This window comes from Emydura macquarii, unplaced genomic scaffold, assembly GCF_026122565.2.
Source record: "Emydura macquarii macquarii isolate MOO-44397 ecotype Brisbane River unplaced genomic scaffold, CSIRO-AGI_Emac_v2 contig_2846, whole genome shotgun sequence".
Lineage (NCBI taxonomy): Eukaryota > Metazoa > Chordata > Testudines > Chelidae > Emydura > Emydura macquarii.
In genome coordinates, this window is record NW_027132983.1 from 4757655 (window position 1) to 4775407 (window position 17753).

At 38.9% G+C, this 17753-nt stretch overlaps 1 protein-coding gene across 2 annotated transcripts in view; it reads left to right on the forward strand.

Moving 5' to 3' along the window:
* Positions 1 to 17753, forward strand: part of LOC137166402 (plasma membrane calcium-transporting ATPase 2-like) — a 348197-nt gene that overhangs the window by 282807 nt on the left and 47637 nt on the right. For both annotated transcript variants that reach the window (XM_067568107.1, XM_067568106.1), the window contains 2 exons: positions 7341 to 7520; positions 8635 to 8722. In XM_067568107.1, the coding sequence (XP_067424208.1) occupies positions 7341 to 7520; positions 8635 to 8722 (268 nt within the window). The remainder of the gene's footprint in view (positions 1 to 7340; positions 7521 to 8634; positions 8723 to 17753) is intronic.

The following is a 17753-nucleotide window of genomic DNA, read 5'->3' on the forward strand; positions in this document are numbered from 1 at the left end:
TCTCTTATATAAAGTGATCTGTGCTGATAACACAGTAAATGCTTTAAATGCAAACTGAAATCTTTTTGTACTCACAATCTTTGACCTATCATTTTCTGTTGTATTTCTTTCACTATAAAACCAGTGGGATTATATGCAGAAGCTTGTCAATATTGCTCATTAAACCAGATAATTTTATTTGCAACAGAATGTCAGCAGCAGCAGCTCAGCTGGTGGCGTGAAAGTTGTTTACAAATAAGCAGACATCGATGTTTATGATGATTTATTCTAATATAGTTTGTATATTAGGACACATGGATTGGGTAAATTAGAGAACATGGATGAAGTGTCTGACAGTAGGAAACAATCAGGAAGTCCAGACCATTCTTAGTTGTTTTAGGCAACTGGGTGACTTCCAGCATGTTTGTAGGTGCACTTTTGATCAGCGCCCAAAAATTCAAAGACATATCAAAGTTGTGCTCATCTTTTGGGATTTCCCTCTGCAACTACCAAGCCTGTCTTCCTCTCTCAAAGATGAACCCCTCTTAACACAAGATACCTCTTCATCTATTTTGTATCGGGCTGATGTATCTACTTGTGGGGTTGAGGAGTTCAGTTGCCAATTGCTGTGTTGTGGATTCCACAGTCCTCCTTTCCCTTCTCTGGCTTCAGGGAAATTAAAGGAACCATAGGGACTAAGAAGGGAGGAAAAGCTCTGTTGAAGGCACTGCCTTTTGTGATGGTCACAGCATATATTCTTTAGGTATCAGCAGAAGTTGCTTTTAAATGTTATGAATTCATTTCTCAAACTTTTACTCTGGAGAAAATCTTCACATCCTTCAATAAGTTCTACTTGATGACTATAGAACGCAGGACATAGAAGAAACATTATAAAACACTTTTTTTTCTGCTGCTCAGCTCAACAAATACTGTCTGTTAGTCTCTGTTAGTCTCATGGGCCATATTGTACTTTGAATAGCTTCTTAGGCCAGGTCTACACTTACCTGAAAATTCGGCAGCAGTCGACAGGAGTTACACAGAGTAGCTTGAGTAACTCTCATCAACTTATTAACTTCCGTTGTGCGCGGCGTCTTCATTGCACTGCGCCGATGGGGAATGCATTCCCATCAACGAGCACTACACCACTTGAGGGGGTGGTTTTAATTCATCGACCTCCGGATCGATTGAGCGGATTTCCACTGACCACTCAGTCGATCCAGAAAGATTGAGCTGACGGTGGCGAATTTGCTGCTATCTGTGTGTACATAGCCTTAGTGACACACATACTATATTGCAGGAGAAAACAATATGATATCAAACACAGTATAGCCAAAATGCATTCCCCCTCATCTTCTAACTTTTGAGCTGTGGAGAATTTATGTGAAATGTCTAGCACAGGGACCTTCTTGTTCTGTTTGTATACAGCACCTAGCACAATAGGGTCCTGGTTCATGATTAAGTTTTGTAAGCAATATGGTAATACAATTAATAAATAATGATAATTATGCAGAGTGCTTTTAATAATAGAGAAACCAACCATGGTGAGCTAATCAATAACATTAGTCAGGAACTTTTTTCATCTATTTGCATATACCTTAATTATTAGTATGCTATGAAATAGCATATCTGTTAAATTATAATATCCTGAAAGCCTATAAGGTGATGTAGATAAGCTTTTCTTCCTACATCAGCAATATTATCTAAGCGGATGCCTGTGCCTGTTTGAGTTACAAATGACTCTTGATGACTCTTTAGAGCATCTCGTTGAGATGAACGTTCAGATCAGAAGGAACATAATACTTGTGTGCAGGAACAGCTTATGCTGCATCTTTTCACATTTTATCATAGCAAGGCATAATGGGGTGTGCATTGTTGTCCAGAAGTTGGGCATTTGGACTGTGTCTTGAAACAGGAAGCTAAATAAAAAGTTCTGTTGGCCACTTGAGAGATTTGATTATGAGATAAGCCTGTGTGTCTTGGAATGACATACCAGTGCTATAAAATGCATCTGCATTATTATAACAATGGAAGAAAAACCTTGAAGCATATATTTAAAAAAAAATGCATTTAAAATTAGTATTTGGGCAGATTTGTGGTTGCAGAGTCAATTCTACTCAATAAGATCACTAGACTTCCAAATGTCACATGTATATTTCCTGCTTGAATAGTTGGGGGTCCTAATATACTGTTTAAAACACTTTTCCTTCAGAAATAACTTTGAATAGCTATAAATCCATAGATGTTTGGGCTAGAAGAAACAATTCTGATCACCCCCTTTTGCGACTACCTACAAATCACAGGCCATCAAATTTAGCCCAGTAGTTCCTGCTTCAAGCCCAGTCATGTGTTGTTGAACAAGAACATCTTTTTTAGAAAGACATCCAATCTTCATTTAAATCTGCAGTCTGCCACATCCTTGGGTGAGCTAGTCCAATGATCAGTGAAAGAGACCCTTGCTGTTAACATTTACACCCCTTATTTCCAGTTTGAATATTTCTAACTTCAACTTCTAACCATTAGATCTTGTTATGCTCTTTGGTATATATAGACCACTGGTTCTCAACCTGCAGCCCAATCAACATACTGCTGCAGCCCATATGACATCCTCAGGCCCATACAGGAAGTGCTGGATGTGCTCCACAATGGTAAATAGGTTCAGAACCACTGGTATAGACTATGATCATGTCACTTCTTAATTTTCTCTTTGATTACCTTCTCAAAGAGGAGGTTAATTGTTGTGAAGGAGAAAGAGATAACATTTAGATTTTTCATACTTTTACATATTCTTACAGATGTTCTTGGATTTAAAGTTTCTACCATCTAAAATAGTTTCACCATGACTTTGAAAGTTACAAAAATTCTATATTTTGAAACATCATTGTTTATGATGCAGTTTGTTCATTGATTTGAAAAACTGTGTAACAATCTTCTGTCCATGTTACAAATTCTTAGTGTTGAATATTCAGGAAATTGTTTTTAAAACAATTTCTGAAGATATGTCCAATAAAATTTAATAATTATATTTCCACTTTTATTTCTGGATTACTAAAAGTTCATTTAATTTGGGCTGACCAACGGAGTTTAAACACGGACACAGAAAAAACACAGAAAAAATCTATTCCCTTCATAAAGAATGAGGTGCTTCTCACTTACTAATATTAACAACCAACCTCTGTTCCCCACATTAGCCGAAAAATCCCTACCATTTGAATGCTTATTACAATAAATTACATTTAGTAAAATTCTTCTCAATGGCCCATGTCCTTGATTATATAAAAGTAGCTTTCCCAGCAGATTTGAATACTATCTTTGGACTCAAAAACAGTCCATGGCTTTATTGATCTTTATAGCACCTTTATAGAATTTAGGGGCTTTAAGCTTAGACTGTGTCGGAATGCAAATTCTCTGAGGGGGCCACTTGGGGGCAATCCTGTGAGGTGCTGACTGATCACCATCTGTAAAGTGCTGAGTGCCCTCCACTGTGTTTGATGTTCACTAGAGTAGAAGGTGCTCAGCACCTCTCTCTGGATTTGGCTCCTAATACACTTTTTCTCAAAGGCTCACTCATTTCCTTTCTAGATCGATACATTTTTTTATAATACTTCACTCTAGGACCGGGAAGCATCTGATGGTTCTTGATTGTGCGATCATCAGCTATATTCATTTGGTGTACATCCACTAGCTCATAGGCTTCACCACTCTACTGTCCTAAATGACTTGGCTAGTGCTTTGAATTCATGAGGGGAATGCTCACTGGGCATTTTCTAACCATCTTGCTTAGCAGAGACAATTAAAACAAAGAAGGTTTTTCATGGAAATTAACTTGAAATGAATTTTCCAGTGATACTATCTTATTCACTTACTCCGCATAAGGTTCTGGGACTTATTTGTAAAGGACCTTGGGATCCTCTGGCGGGAAAAGGAACTACACTAGTGCATGCTATTTTTTATTATTTACTGAGTGATATAGAGGTGGTGTGTGCACAGAGAAGAAAACCTGTCCCTGCCTTAATAAACTCCAAATGCACTGTGACAAACTAATCAGGATTTTCTGAAAAAGACAACTCTCTATCTCTTGACCAACTCAAAGGCTATTTTGTGGTAGAAAGATCTATTAATTTTCTAATAACTTTGAAGGAAAAGTATCGCAAAGTTTCATCATGGCCTCTGCATTTAGGAGTTTTGAAGCAAAAACAGCTGGATGTGCTTACTCAGATCATTCTGAAGTGTGTTTGTTTTGAGTTTCACTGGCTTGCATCTACATTAATGGAGCAGATGAGATGCTCTGTGGTGAACTTCAAGAACAATATGCTTGCTTTGAGTGTAAGCTCCTTAGGCATGGACTGTATTTTATTCTGTTTTTTACAGCTTCAACTCCAGTGTTATAACTTAATGAATAATTATAATCCTTGTAGAAATAAAACTTATTCAGACTAACCTATATCCACTACCCATTACATCAGACAATGCAAACTTTGTTGGAACATGCATTATTTTCAATAGTCTACACCAAACAGTGTGTTTTTTTAAAGATACCACTATCCAAACTGTCTTATCTTTAAAGGTCATACTTAATGGTTCTGCAAAGAGAGTACAGTACATGGTAGACTCTGGATGAAAACTAGGGGTTGGTGTTTTAAAATGAATACCTCTAACTTTTTTACCTACATTCTCTCTAGCTATAGAAGGGTGCTAACTTGACTTACTGAGTCATTATTTTAAATAATTCAAAAAAAAACCCAACTAAATCCCTGTTGCATATTTTTCTTTTTTCTCTTTCTACAACATTTTTATCTTCATGTAGTTGCCTATTAGTGAACTTTTTTAAATGACTTTTCAGATTTCAATCAAAGAACGATAATTTATTTGCAAGGAAATGAGTATTTTGCTAGAAATTGACATTACTGTAATGCATTGCCAGGAAAGTTTGGATGTATTTGGTACCTATACATTCTTGTAGAAATTCCCTTAGTTTTAATTAATAAGTTGAATAATAAATAATATGTGGAAACATATTGTGTAGAGTTGAAATAATGAAGTTGCATTTCTGCATGGTTTTTTTTATTCTAAATGTCATTTTGGTAGTAGAGCAACACAATTGGGTATTTATAACAAATGTATTAATATTTAGGCTGTTTCTCATTGCTTTTCTTCAGTATTCCAGAAGCCCTGTCTTTCTTTATTTTCCACTTGCAGCAAGAGACTGATCAAAAGCAACAGAACATTTATGCTGTTTAATATCTGAAAAAGCATAGTTACCTAATTAAAAAGTTGGTATATTAAAGACTGAAAGTCTCTTGCTTCTTTTCCAACGTCCATCACAGCTGTTGGTTGCATCTCTTTATAAATACAAATAGCTGCTACAATGAAGAAATGTACAGTGAAAAAAGTCAGTTTTAATTTAGTTTCCAGGGAATTGTGTTTTATCTCAATGTAATTTGTTTTAGCTGCCTTTATGGGCCAAATCATGGTCCTGAGCTCCCCTGGCTGTGGAGAAATGTAATGCTGTGTTAACTGGCATAAGGAGCAGTATATGTATCTCTTCCATTCTGGGAGAGCCACTAATCCCTGTCCCTGCCTCAGGGGGGTGCAGTCCAGATTTTAGGATGATGGGGGTGCCGTACACCTGCCCAGGCCCTTCTAAATGCATGCAGGAAGGGTTGGCCTCTTCAGCTGACTGAAAGCAGCTGAATGGGAATTCAAAGTCCACATGGAGCAATAGTACTGGCAGAAAATATCACAACAGAATTGTCAGAAGGAAGATGTTGAATCAAAAATCTAATCTGGGGGAAGGAAAGCAGGGGCCCATTCTAGACTCTCACGAGTTCCACTTGTCCCTGTGGTGCCTTCCCCCATATGCTTGCTTCTGAAATAGCATGACTATCCTCAGGATCCATCAGGCTTGTGCAGAGTCGTCATAGGCAGAAGTAATGGGTAAATCAGCTGCTCTGCTCCTGCATATCCTAGCCAGCATTTAGCAGTATGCCGTTTCATTATCACAGACACCATTTTTCCAAAAATACATTAGATGTACCACTTTTAAAATTCTTGCATAAAATTCCAGCTATTTTGACATAATACATAGAGGATATGTGGTTGAGGGGGCTTCTGTGCAGAATGTGCACACCCCTGTGTTCATTCTGTGTACACAATGGGCCCTCAACACTGAAGAAAAATATATACGCAGATATTTAGTGCAAACTTATTTTTGCACTTTGCAAGGCAGAAAGGTTTGACTGGAGAAAGCTTGAACACAAAGAGAACCTGCTATGCATCACTTAGTCTATGCAGGAGCAGAGCTTGGATCCCAAGTGTACGCAGATGTTCAGACGTGAGGCTCCCCGTTTTGCAGACCTTAGGAAGTTTGTAGCATCAAGATTCACCTGCACAAAATAAAGGGTGGGTGGGGAACTTTGTGGACAGCAGATCAAGGTCAGTAAATCCTATGACTGCATGTGGCAGTCTGTTTCCAAGTTTCATTAGATTCAGAAGCAGCACGTTTCCATACGCCAGCCTTATATGTCTTTGAAATTAGAGCATTTGCATGAAGAGAGAAAAAGTTAGTGTGGTGACAGACTCAAAGATGTCTGTTTGAAACAAATTATAAGACTCATCTTCAGTGGTGCATGGTGGTTCTTCTCTTTTTGTTTTGGATACTTCATGTCCAAAGAAGGAAAGATAGAAGGCAGGCACCTCTATTGGCAGGATTTAAACAGGAGGATTCGGCTTTATTTGAAACTTAGTTCTGAGTTTCTTAGTTTTCTACTTTTTTTTAACTCAAATGTTCTGAAAAAATATAGCCATCACTGATACATATTGGTTACTGATACATAACTGTAATTCAATATAGCAAAATTTTTTTTTTCTGGCCAAATTTATGTTGTAATATTAGTGCTCATCTGAAGAATGGATATATTAATTGTAAATAATTTTAGAAAAATAACTTCAATGTGTTTAGTTTATCCATATCAATAAATTTTTTATTAAAAATGGCATGTTTACCAATGCATCCTCTGTGAGGGGAACACAGAAGGAAAACAAAGGAAGGACTGATATTCTTGTTGGATAAAAATGGAATGTTCCATGTTGAAACCAGTCTCAGCAGGCTGTACCTCCATACTAAGGCTTAAGTCAGCTGCAAACTACTCCTTTTTATAAAAATTAGGGGTAACTTCTGGGGTTTCAAGCAAGTTGAGTGTGGCCTTCGGATGCACAGTTTGGATACACCTGATCTGTGATTTTGTTGGTTTTTTATAAACCCTATTTTTATCTTTAAGAATTGCTCACCTTTGAAATATGGCAATAAAACCATACAACGTATTATCAGCTTATGTCTATTGTGCATTGCCCTGTGTTTGTAGGTCCCAGAAGCCATAAGAAAGTGCCAGCGAGCTGGAATTACAGTCCGCATGGTCACTGGGGACAATATCAATACAGCTCGTGCCATCGCCATAAAGTGTGGAATTATTCATCCAGGCGAAGACTTTCTCTGCATCGAGGGAAAGGAGTTTAACAGAAGGATCCGAAACGAGAAGGGAGAGGTAATTCATGAATTGAATATAAAGTAACTTTTTCAGATGTCATATTTCATAAAATATACTTTCTCTCTTATACTGTGATGTCCCTCACTTCAGTAGACAAAGACCAGCCAGCAACCTAATCAGAGGGATGGTTCTGCTTCCAACATTGCTCCTCTGTTATTTAAAATGGCATTGATAACCAGCATGTTACATGTAACCTCTATGGGAGTTATCTAACTAGTGTCACTGTCATGTTAGTGCGAGCCCAATTCAACTCTTTTCTGAACCATGATATTAGACTCTTTTAAAAAGTACCAATTCAGAAAAGTTCTAAAACAAGAAGAAATGAACCAAAAAATTCCCCCAAAACCCAACAACCGGGCTCTCAAGAACTCAATAGCAACCTGCAGCCATTCAGAGTCAGCTTCTAAGTGTTGCTCCTTAACTGGAGCTCTGAGTTCTCACATCAAGTCTCATTTAAAATGTGGCTCCACTCTCAGTTGAGGCTACGTAAGTGGTTACATCTAAGCAAGCCTACGGAGACATTGTGATGGCAGAACTGTCAGACAATGGGGTTTGTTTCTGGCACAAGTTGGCCTGCAGAACCTTTTTCTTGGTGGTGATGTGTGAAATGAAGAACCCAGCTTTTCCAGATCCCAGCCAGCGTTTGCAGGTTCAGCAAACAGAAACATCTTTCAACTTGAAGACTGAGCACATTTGATCAGGGTGCCCTTGAGACACTTCAGATGTAGAACCCACCTTGCTACTTTTAGAATAGTCTGATTCTTTAAGGCAATAAAAAGGCCCCTTCTGTCACTATGGTGAATCCTACCAACTTCAGCCAGCAATCGAGATACTTCAGTAAGAGATTGTGGGGAACTCAGTGTCCCTTGTGACCCTCCTTTCCTGCTAGTAGTGCTGGCTGTTACTGTCATTTGGCCAGTCATTTTGGAGAGAAGTGGCTCCTGATTACCAATATAGGGGTTGATTTGCCTCTCATGCCAGTTTCGAGTGTGAAAGTGAAAAATTTGATAGGCAGGAAAAAATATATCCACATTTTGCTTATGACAGGCTGATGATAGTATTATTATAATATTGTATGATGATTGTATTATGGTGATTATACTATTTTCAGATTGAGCAAGAACGTATTGACAAGATCTGGCCAAAACTTCGAGTACTTGCGCGCTCGTCTCCCACTGACAAACACACTTTGGTGAAAGGTGAGTACAAATAATCTGTGTGTGTATTTATAATAGCCCTGGTTGTCTAATAGTGTCACCTACTGTGCTTGTTTTTTGATATCACCGTCCGGACACACAGCAGTATACTGTATGTAGGGCGGAGTGGAGGAAGAAAGAGGAGGAGGAGCAGGAGTTAGGTGTTATTTCTCATGTCACAGTTTTTTCCCTCATCAGAGAGTTAGGCCAGCTCTGTGCTAGAAACTTTTCTGGTATAGCAATATTGGTTAGGAATGTGATTGTTTTAAAAACATTTCTGTAGTGGTGAAAGCCCTAATATAGATGCAGTTATGCCAGCCAAAAACCCCAACATACTTTTGTCAGTATAGCTTATTTTGTTTGAAGAAGGGATAGTAGCAAAAAGCATTGCTTTGCTTGTATAAGCTGTGTCTGCAGTAGGAGGGTTTGCCAATATAGCTATACCAGCAAGCCTTTTCTAGCGTTGACAAGGCATTAGTGATAGGATAGAAACAGTGGGAAATATGGGGATGGAGAGAAGGTATGAGAGAGAACAGAGAAGAGAAGGAAGGAGAAAGGAAGCTCAGCTAAAGTGTCCCCCCCCCCTTCCCAAATATAGCTAGTTCGTCGTCTTTTATAATACAGGAGTACAGTACCTTAAGGATAAGCATTGTATCAAGTGCTGTATAGACAGTTTAGTGTGTATGGACAAGACAAGGGAATGTTACTGGCTGGCCACCTGGGCAAGTTTTGACATTTCTGTGGCTGAGTTTGCGGGCTCCCTGCAGAATTCATAGGACCATTTGTAATATGGTTTTCAGGTAAGTTATAACATACATTGAACAAATGTAGAGTAAAGTGGTTTCCTTCATAAACGGATGTTTTGAATATGAAAACAGATACAATGCATCCTCCATCTTCCCCATGAATTAGTGTTCCTATGAAGTGATTGTCCTTGCCTGGCCACACCCATGCTCTTTTACTGCCTGTCTCCTTACCCCTCCTCTTCTCCAGAGTGGGACAGGTACTGTTTGCAGGGGATTGTCCATGGAGGCCGCTCAGCTTCCTTGATTTGAAATCTGTATCTGTTGATCTTGAGAACAGATCCAAGGCTTGTGTCTACAGTCGGGCTGTTGGATGAAGGGCCGTGATGTGGGCTGGTATATGTGTTATATGGCATTAATGGTTGCTCTGATGTAATCTTTGTTAAAGTATTTCGGATTGTGGATGAGGAATAGCTGCTGGCTTTTAATGTGATTGTATATTTAAGTGTTGACAAAGGAATTTAGAGTGGAATTTTGAAAAGCATCTAAATGATTTTAGGGAGCATAATTCTCATTGAAAATTAATGTGACTTGTGCTTCTAGATCACTTAGGTGCTTTAGAAAACGTAGGGTGATTCTCACCTTCACTCCAGTCTCAGTATATTGGGTAAAAGAGCCAGCGTGTGGTGTAAATAATCTCTTAAAGCCATGGTTCTGGCTAGAAGAGAATTCCCCTGACACTGGAACTGAAGTTGAAAGCCGGAGACTGTCTTCTGAAGACTCCTCCCTCCCCCGCTTCTAAAGTCTGGCGTAGGGGATGTGTCGGGGATGGGAACGCAGCGTGATGGAATCTCTGGGCTTCTCTGCTGCCCCTCGAAAGATGGATACAAACAGCTGTAATTTAGCTTTTCAGGATTATGAATTATGGACTACATTATGCTAGATGCTTTTTAGGCCCCCAGAACAGCCCAAAATTGGGATGGTGCAAAGGTGGCTTAAAGCCCTCACAAGTTCTGTGCTGCACTTCTGAAATACAAGACAGAATCTTACCCTGGAGCAGTGTTTCTTAACCTGGGGGTTTAGAGGGGTTGCAAGTGCAGAGCTGGTATTGGGGGTGGCAAGAAAGGCAATTGCCTGGAGCCACAGGGGCGCCATGAAACTAAGTTACATGCCTCAGCCCCGTGGGGGTGGGACTCAGGCTTCAGGGGTACAGTAGTTTGGAAAGGTTAAGAACCACTGCCCTGGAGCCCAATATAGGTGCCTAGTTCTAAATTCGAATGGAAGTCGTGTATTGGGTGTGTCATAAATTAAAGTAAATAAATCATTAGAGACAGCTTCCTCTAAGAGGAAAATGAAATCATCAGTAGAGAAAATGAAATCAGTGGAGTTGAAGAGTAGTAAACAACAAAATATTAACAAGATTTACTGTATGTGCAGTATGAGATTTTGAAAGAGATACTCCACTGCACAATGCCTTATATAACTGGTGGTGGTGGTAACATTTTAGAGATGATGATGAGGTCAAATGAAAAAGCAATTATATACCCAATGCAGTTTAAGAGCAGCTCTTCACTGATGTGAATTTTTTTGGTTTATAACACTTTAAGGGTCCTTAAAAGTTACAGGAAATTATTTAAATGTTCGCCAGTTCTGGTGCTCTTGCTATGAAGTATGTGATTCTCAGTCACTTGAGATACAGAGAGAGAGTTTTCTCTTCTTTGATGCATTAGGTTTGCTCTAGGGCTAGAAACACACATCACAAAACGAACTTTTATATTTAATTTTTAATGACATATAGCTGCTGGAGACAGGGAGCACTTTTTATTTAACTGCCACAATCCTGCCCAGCAAAAATCATTTTTGGTTAGCATATGACACTTTTATTATGCGTTTTTGTAACTTTGACACTCATTTTGAACATAACTGAAAAATTAGAGAAAAAATATTTTTTATATTTTGTCAGTATACTTCTAGATTTGCAGTACTCTTGTAAATAGTCAGTTTCACTGTTTCTCTTTCCAGTCTGTCAGTTTCCCTATTATTTCTGAGAGTCATTCACATAGCAGCAGAGTAGAAAAAATGTAATGTGATTGTAAAACCACAAGAATTGGCAGTGGGCCTTGTGGGAAGAAGGTTTTTAACTGCAACTAATTTTAACCATTTTTAAATGACTTTATTTCAAGTTTTCTTTTAAGTAAAAGCTCCAGATTATTATTTTATTAGCCAAGAGCCTGTAAAAGATTAAAAGTTAGGAAAGGTATAGGGTTTTAAAGGTTGAAGTGAGCTGAGAAGATATTTTAAGAAGATGTATTAATACAATTGCTTGTATTAAATTTGTAAAAGAAATAAAAATAAATATGTATCGGGTGATCAATCATACTGCACCAATAGTACCTAAATATAAGTGGACCTCGAATCTTCGTATTTATAGCTTTCCTTGTCTCTCAATATTTTCCATTTATTGGCAGACCCAGGAAGAGACAACTAAATCCCAATCCATTCTGTTCTTTTAAAGCAAACAGTATCTTCTAGATAGCTCTAAGGGTGGTATTTCTAATGAGATTCGTTAAAATAAAGTAGCATTTGTGCAGCAATGAAGTGAAACCTGAGGCTCCACTTGTCGGTGCCTTTGATCTAAGCTGTGGGTGGAAAGGGGTTTACTTGTAAATTAAATGGAAGACACACTTGCTGACTAATATTCTCTGTAATACGATCCAGCAGGGATTTGATCTAACAACTCCATGATAGCAAGGAGATATGAGAGTTGATATATTTCATTTTAAGTTGTGTGTAAAATCTTGTTGTCCTGTGTTGCACAAGTGACTGCTTCCGGCCACATATAGCATAACTTGTTAGACAGATCATGTTGAGGGGTTCAGGTCAGAGATATGTAAGGGGAGATAGTTCGGGTGGGAAGCCACATGTGTCTTGGAGTTCTTCTTCTGTAACTTGTGGAGCTTTGTGTTAAAACTCTCTCTGTAAGAATCTGACTGGACTAAAGTGTTTACCATAAATTGTTTTTCTTACTCTAAAAGTGAGCATTTGAAATCAAAATATTTTCTTACAGCAATTGTGAGTCAGTGATGTTGTAAGGAAGTACCCATTCTCTGAATCAGGCTTCTTTCAGGTTCCATCCCTATGGGTATGCTTCAATGATCACTGTAACAGCTGCTATAAACACAGTACCATAGATAAGTTTCACATGAAGTGGCCTTTGCTCATCACCTTTTCTTGGTGTGTGCCTGCTTTTGTCCTTATGTTCTTTACACAAATATATTTATTATTAATTCTTCTTCGTCAGTTATTAAGGAAAGACTTTTGCAAACTTGTTGATTTTGATCTTGTACTGAAAATGGCTCATTCTGGTCTCCCTTTGTAGGCCATTTCACAATCACTGGCTCTCCACCAAAAATGCCTGACTGTCAACTCTTGTGAGCTTCTCCCTCAGCTGCATTGTCTTAGATGAGTGTAACTGTTCAGGCAGTTCATGAAGAGAGAATTGGTCCCTGCCCAGTGAGAGCTTTAAGACTTAGATGAGAAACTTGATTGGCTCTTATTAGTGAATAATGAAACAATAATGGGGTCTGAAGTGTTGTCGGTGGTTGGGAAATGGTCTACTGTGTGCCATGCAAACTGGAGTCTCCACCTTCAGCACCAGATAGAGTGAATTTTAATGTTTTAATATGGAAATTGACAAGCAAAGGGATCACTGTGGCTAGATGCTGGTCCAAAAGGAAGGGTTAGTTTCCCAGTATTTCTCACCACGGTGCCTTTCAGTAACTAGGATTAGCTCTGCAAGTCCCCAATATTTGGTGCTAATTTGTCAAATGGAAGACAAATGCCCTTGATGCGAGGTAGAAACCAGTGTCCTGTCAGGCTCCTTTAAGTATTTCCATCTTCCTACCAAATCTCTTTAGCCTTACCTGCGTTAAGCTTGATTTAGCTGTTTTTCATCCAGGTGCTTATCTCTCACAGGCACTTGACATATCTTTGTGATGGCATTGGTGGTGTATGTTTCTATGAAGATGTAACGATGGGTATTGGTTGTAACAGAGTGCGTCTCCATGATATCACATGCAAATGTTAAAAATAAGAGAATAAAGTATTGAACATTAGAGGATGCTGCATCTGAGTGTTCTGGAGCGTGAGGTGCTCTTTATCACAGTTGTCTTGCTTGTTTTTCAGAGGAATGATTGAAGCCTTTAAACTACTCCTAAGCCCACTCCTACTAAACCTTGTAAGTGAGTTAGCAGGACCTTGCAATCAACATATAAAGGCTGTAGAGAGGTAGTACATTCATATATGCATTGAGATTAGGTCTCAGTTCATAGCCAGTTAGGGCAGCGGCTAATGCACTTTATCCTTGCCATGCTCTCACTTTGGAGACTGATTGTGAAGGGTCAGGAATGTTTGCAGATGTCAGGTGGTGAGGGAGTTTGATTTCAGTAATTTGCAAAGGAATGGTGGGCTGGAGAGACTAATAGCATTAGTGATGGGTTTTTGAAAAATTATTAGACCAACATCAAAGGGTGTGTTAATAACAAGAGGTGAAGAAAGAAGTATAAATAACTAAATAGTAACAGCTAATGGTGTTACTTATTTAGTGATATCAAAGGCAATCCACTGCAACACATTGACAACACAAATTAATCATTAGACCTTATAAAAATCAAAATGAATTAGCCATTTATTCAAATTCTAGTATTTATGAAATTTTAGTCAACTTGGATTCTTCAGTAATTGCAGTTTGACTAGCAGATTTTATAACCCCACCCTTCTGGAAGTCAAGAAATCATAGCCTCATTAAAATTGATGAAAAGATTTATTTTTTCTTCCAGAAGCATTAGTGAGAAAGAGAACTGCTGTGACAGGTCCTAGCAAGGAAAATTCTTCTTTTAATCATTATACTTTTACCCCCTCATCTGAGTTTCTTTCGCTTAGTCGGGAAACCACAAAATCTATTTATCCTGAAATACCTTTCTCCCCAACCTGCCACTAGTTTCAAAATGTAGTTACAGACTCTGTCTTAGCCAAATGCCACCAAGAGTCTACACATTTCTTCTCCCTTTCTGGTCCTTGTGCTAAAGTTACTTGATCTGTAGGCAACTGAAATGTCATTTCAATGCAAACTGGAATTGTTGGTTTCTTGAGAAAGGGACAGATGATTGCATTCTGCAGGAAGGTTGGAAGATTGCCTTCAGTGATGATTTTAGCCTAGTTTCTCTTTTCTGACTTTTAGTAAGTCTTAGAAAAACAAAAATTCGCTCTGGAAGGAGTGGCCATTCTCTGTTCAGAACTTTCAATGCTTCTGGGTGTATGATAAGCCTCAACTTTAACAAGAACAGTGGGATGGTTATTACTGTCCAATCTGGGATCATCTGTCCCAGATAGTTTATCCAATATTTGATTTATCTTTTCCACAGAGTAGAATGAGAACTTCGCACAAAGGTCTAGCGTTGGGTATGGTGATTGTCCTTTATGGGATTCAAGTTACTGGTGGTTTTGCTATTTGAACCGGTTTTGTCATGATTTTTTCATCTGATTTCTTGAATGAGAAGGAAAGATCTTCTCATATTCTTCATAGAAGCTGTGTATTCCTCTAAGGAATCTATGCAAGTGTCAAACGGACTTGGACTGAGATTCCTACCACTGACATCCTTGTTCTCTACATTGGCCCTACATCTCCTGTCGTTCAGTTTCATTGACACCTGGTGATTATATTGTTCCATGACATTATCAAAATCATTGGCATTGCAGTAGGATCTCGTTTCCTCCTGTAGCATTCTAGTGGTTCATTGACCTAACGCCTATAAGGGTGAACTGTTCTGGGCTAGCCATAGTATTAATAAAGTGGCTTTTTCTCCATGGGTCCACTGTTCTCCATTTCAGATAATGAAGAATAGAAGGGAATTGGGAAGTACAACTTATATAAGCATGCCATACACCAGTCATGAGACAGGGCCATATGCAGGTTACGAAGGGTAACAAATAGATTTCTGTTAGGCAATACAATGACTGTCCTTGGAACTTCTTTCCCTTTGTTTATAACTTTAGAAGATTCTTTGTGTCTGTGGCTAATTATATGAGAGTCTCAAAATTTTGGTTCACAGATTCATAGAGTTTAAGGCTGGAAGGAATCACAAGTAATATTATTTTGTTTATTTTTAAATCATAGACTCATAGAAGATTAGAGTTGGAAGGGACCTCAGGAGGTCATCTAGTCCAACCCCCTGCTCAAAGCAGGACTAACCTCAGCTAAATCATCCCAGCCAGGGCTTTGTCAAGTTGCAGCGTAAAACCTCTAAAGATGGAGATTCCACCACCTCCCTAGGTAACCCATTCCAGTGCTTTACCACCCCCTTAGTGAAAAACATTTTCCTAATATCCAACCTAGGCCTTCCACACTGCAGCTTGAGACCATTGCTCCTTGTTCTGTCATCTACTACCAGTGAGAACAGCCTAGCTCCATCCTCCCTGGAATCCCCTTTCAGGTAGTTAAAGGCTGCTATTAAATCCCCCCTCATCCTTTTCTTTTGCAGATGAAACAAGCCTAGTTCCCTCAGCCTCTCCTCATAAGGCTTGTGTTCCAGCCCCCTAATCATTTTTGTTGCCCTCCGCTGCACTCTCTCCAACTTGTCCACATCCTTTTTGTAGTGGGGGGCCCAAAATAGGACACGCTACTCCAAATGCAGCCTCACTAATGCCGAATAGAGGGGAATAATCACTTCCATCGATCTGCTGGAAATGCTCCTACTAATGCAGCCCAATATGCAATTAGCCTTCTTGTCAACCAGGGCACACTGCTGACTCATATCTAGCTTCTTATCCACTGTAACCCCCAGGTCCTTTTCTGCAGAACTGCTGCCTAGCCTGTTGGTCCCCAGTCTGTAGCTATGCATGGGATTCTTCCGTCCTAAGTGCCGGACTTTGCATTTGTCCTGGCTGAACCTCATCAGATTTCTTTTAGCCCAGTCCTCCAATTTGTGTAGGTCACTCTGTATCCTATCCCTACCTTCCAGGGTATCTACTACTCCCCCTAGCTTAGTGTCATCTGCAAACTTGCTGAGGGTGCAATATACCCCATCCTCCAGATCATTAATGAAGATGTTGAACAAAACCGGCCCCTTGGACCGACTCCTGGGGCACTCTGCTTGTTACTGGCTGCCAGCTAGTCATTGAGCTATTGATCACTACCCATTCAGCCCGATGATCTAGCCAGCTCTCTATCCATTTTATAGTCCATTCATCCAACCCGTACTAAATTTTTCATTATCATTTTCCCCTGGTGAGGACAGAGGTCAGTACTTGAATCAGTAGACTTTCACAACCACTTTTGAAAGTCTGAAACCTTGGTAAGCTTTTTATACTATCGAAATAAACACAATTAAATTAAGAGTGCATTAAAATCCTTCCTTTTTTCCTATAAACTGAGTAGTCACAAATGATCCCTGCTGACATTTTTAGCCATAGTATTCTATGGCAAATATTTTTGTCTACTGATTAATCATTGGGTTCTACTTCATCATCTTTATTATGAAACATAGTACATAAAAGTAGTAGTGAAGTTTAGTGTCAAATAAAAGGGATTACATTAGTGTGATGAAAAGGGAAACTTCCAGTAGTCTAGGCCCTGTTTGTTAATGAAATACAAACAAATTGAGCTATAAAACTGAATGTGAACTGAAATGGTCTTTTAAAAAAGATAAATTCCAATGAAAAAAATATGAATATATATTTTTTTCATTTAAACTTTACCCTAATGTGTTGGAAATCCAAACATTGCAGCAGTATGTTAGTGCAGTGTATTCCAAACACCTGCAAGCAGAGCTCCCCATCAGGACAATTAAACCAGTCATGCCCCCTACAATTCCATCATCTGTTGCAAAGGGCCAGTCTATTTAATTTTTATAGCTTCTGCTCCCACAGCTATTCCCTCGTGGATGCTCTCCTTTGGGAAATGCTGGTGCAGATCTTCATATTATGACAGTTCTTATCCCTTTTTCATAGATTCATAGAGTCCAAAGCCAGAAGGGACCATTGTGATCATCTAGTCTGACCTCCTGTATAGCACAGACCATAGAACTTCCCCTAAGTAATTCCTAGAGCAGATCTTTTAGGGGAAAAAAAATCCAATCTTGATTTAAAAATTGCCAGTGATGAGGAATCCACCATGACTTTTGGTAAATTATTCTAATGGTTAATTACTCTCATTGTTAAAAAGGTATGTCTAATTTGCAGTGTGAATTTGTCTAACTTCAACTTCCAGCCATTGGATTTTGTTATACCTTTCT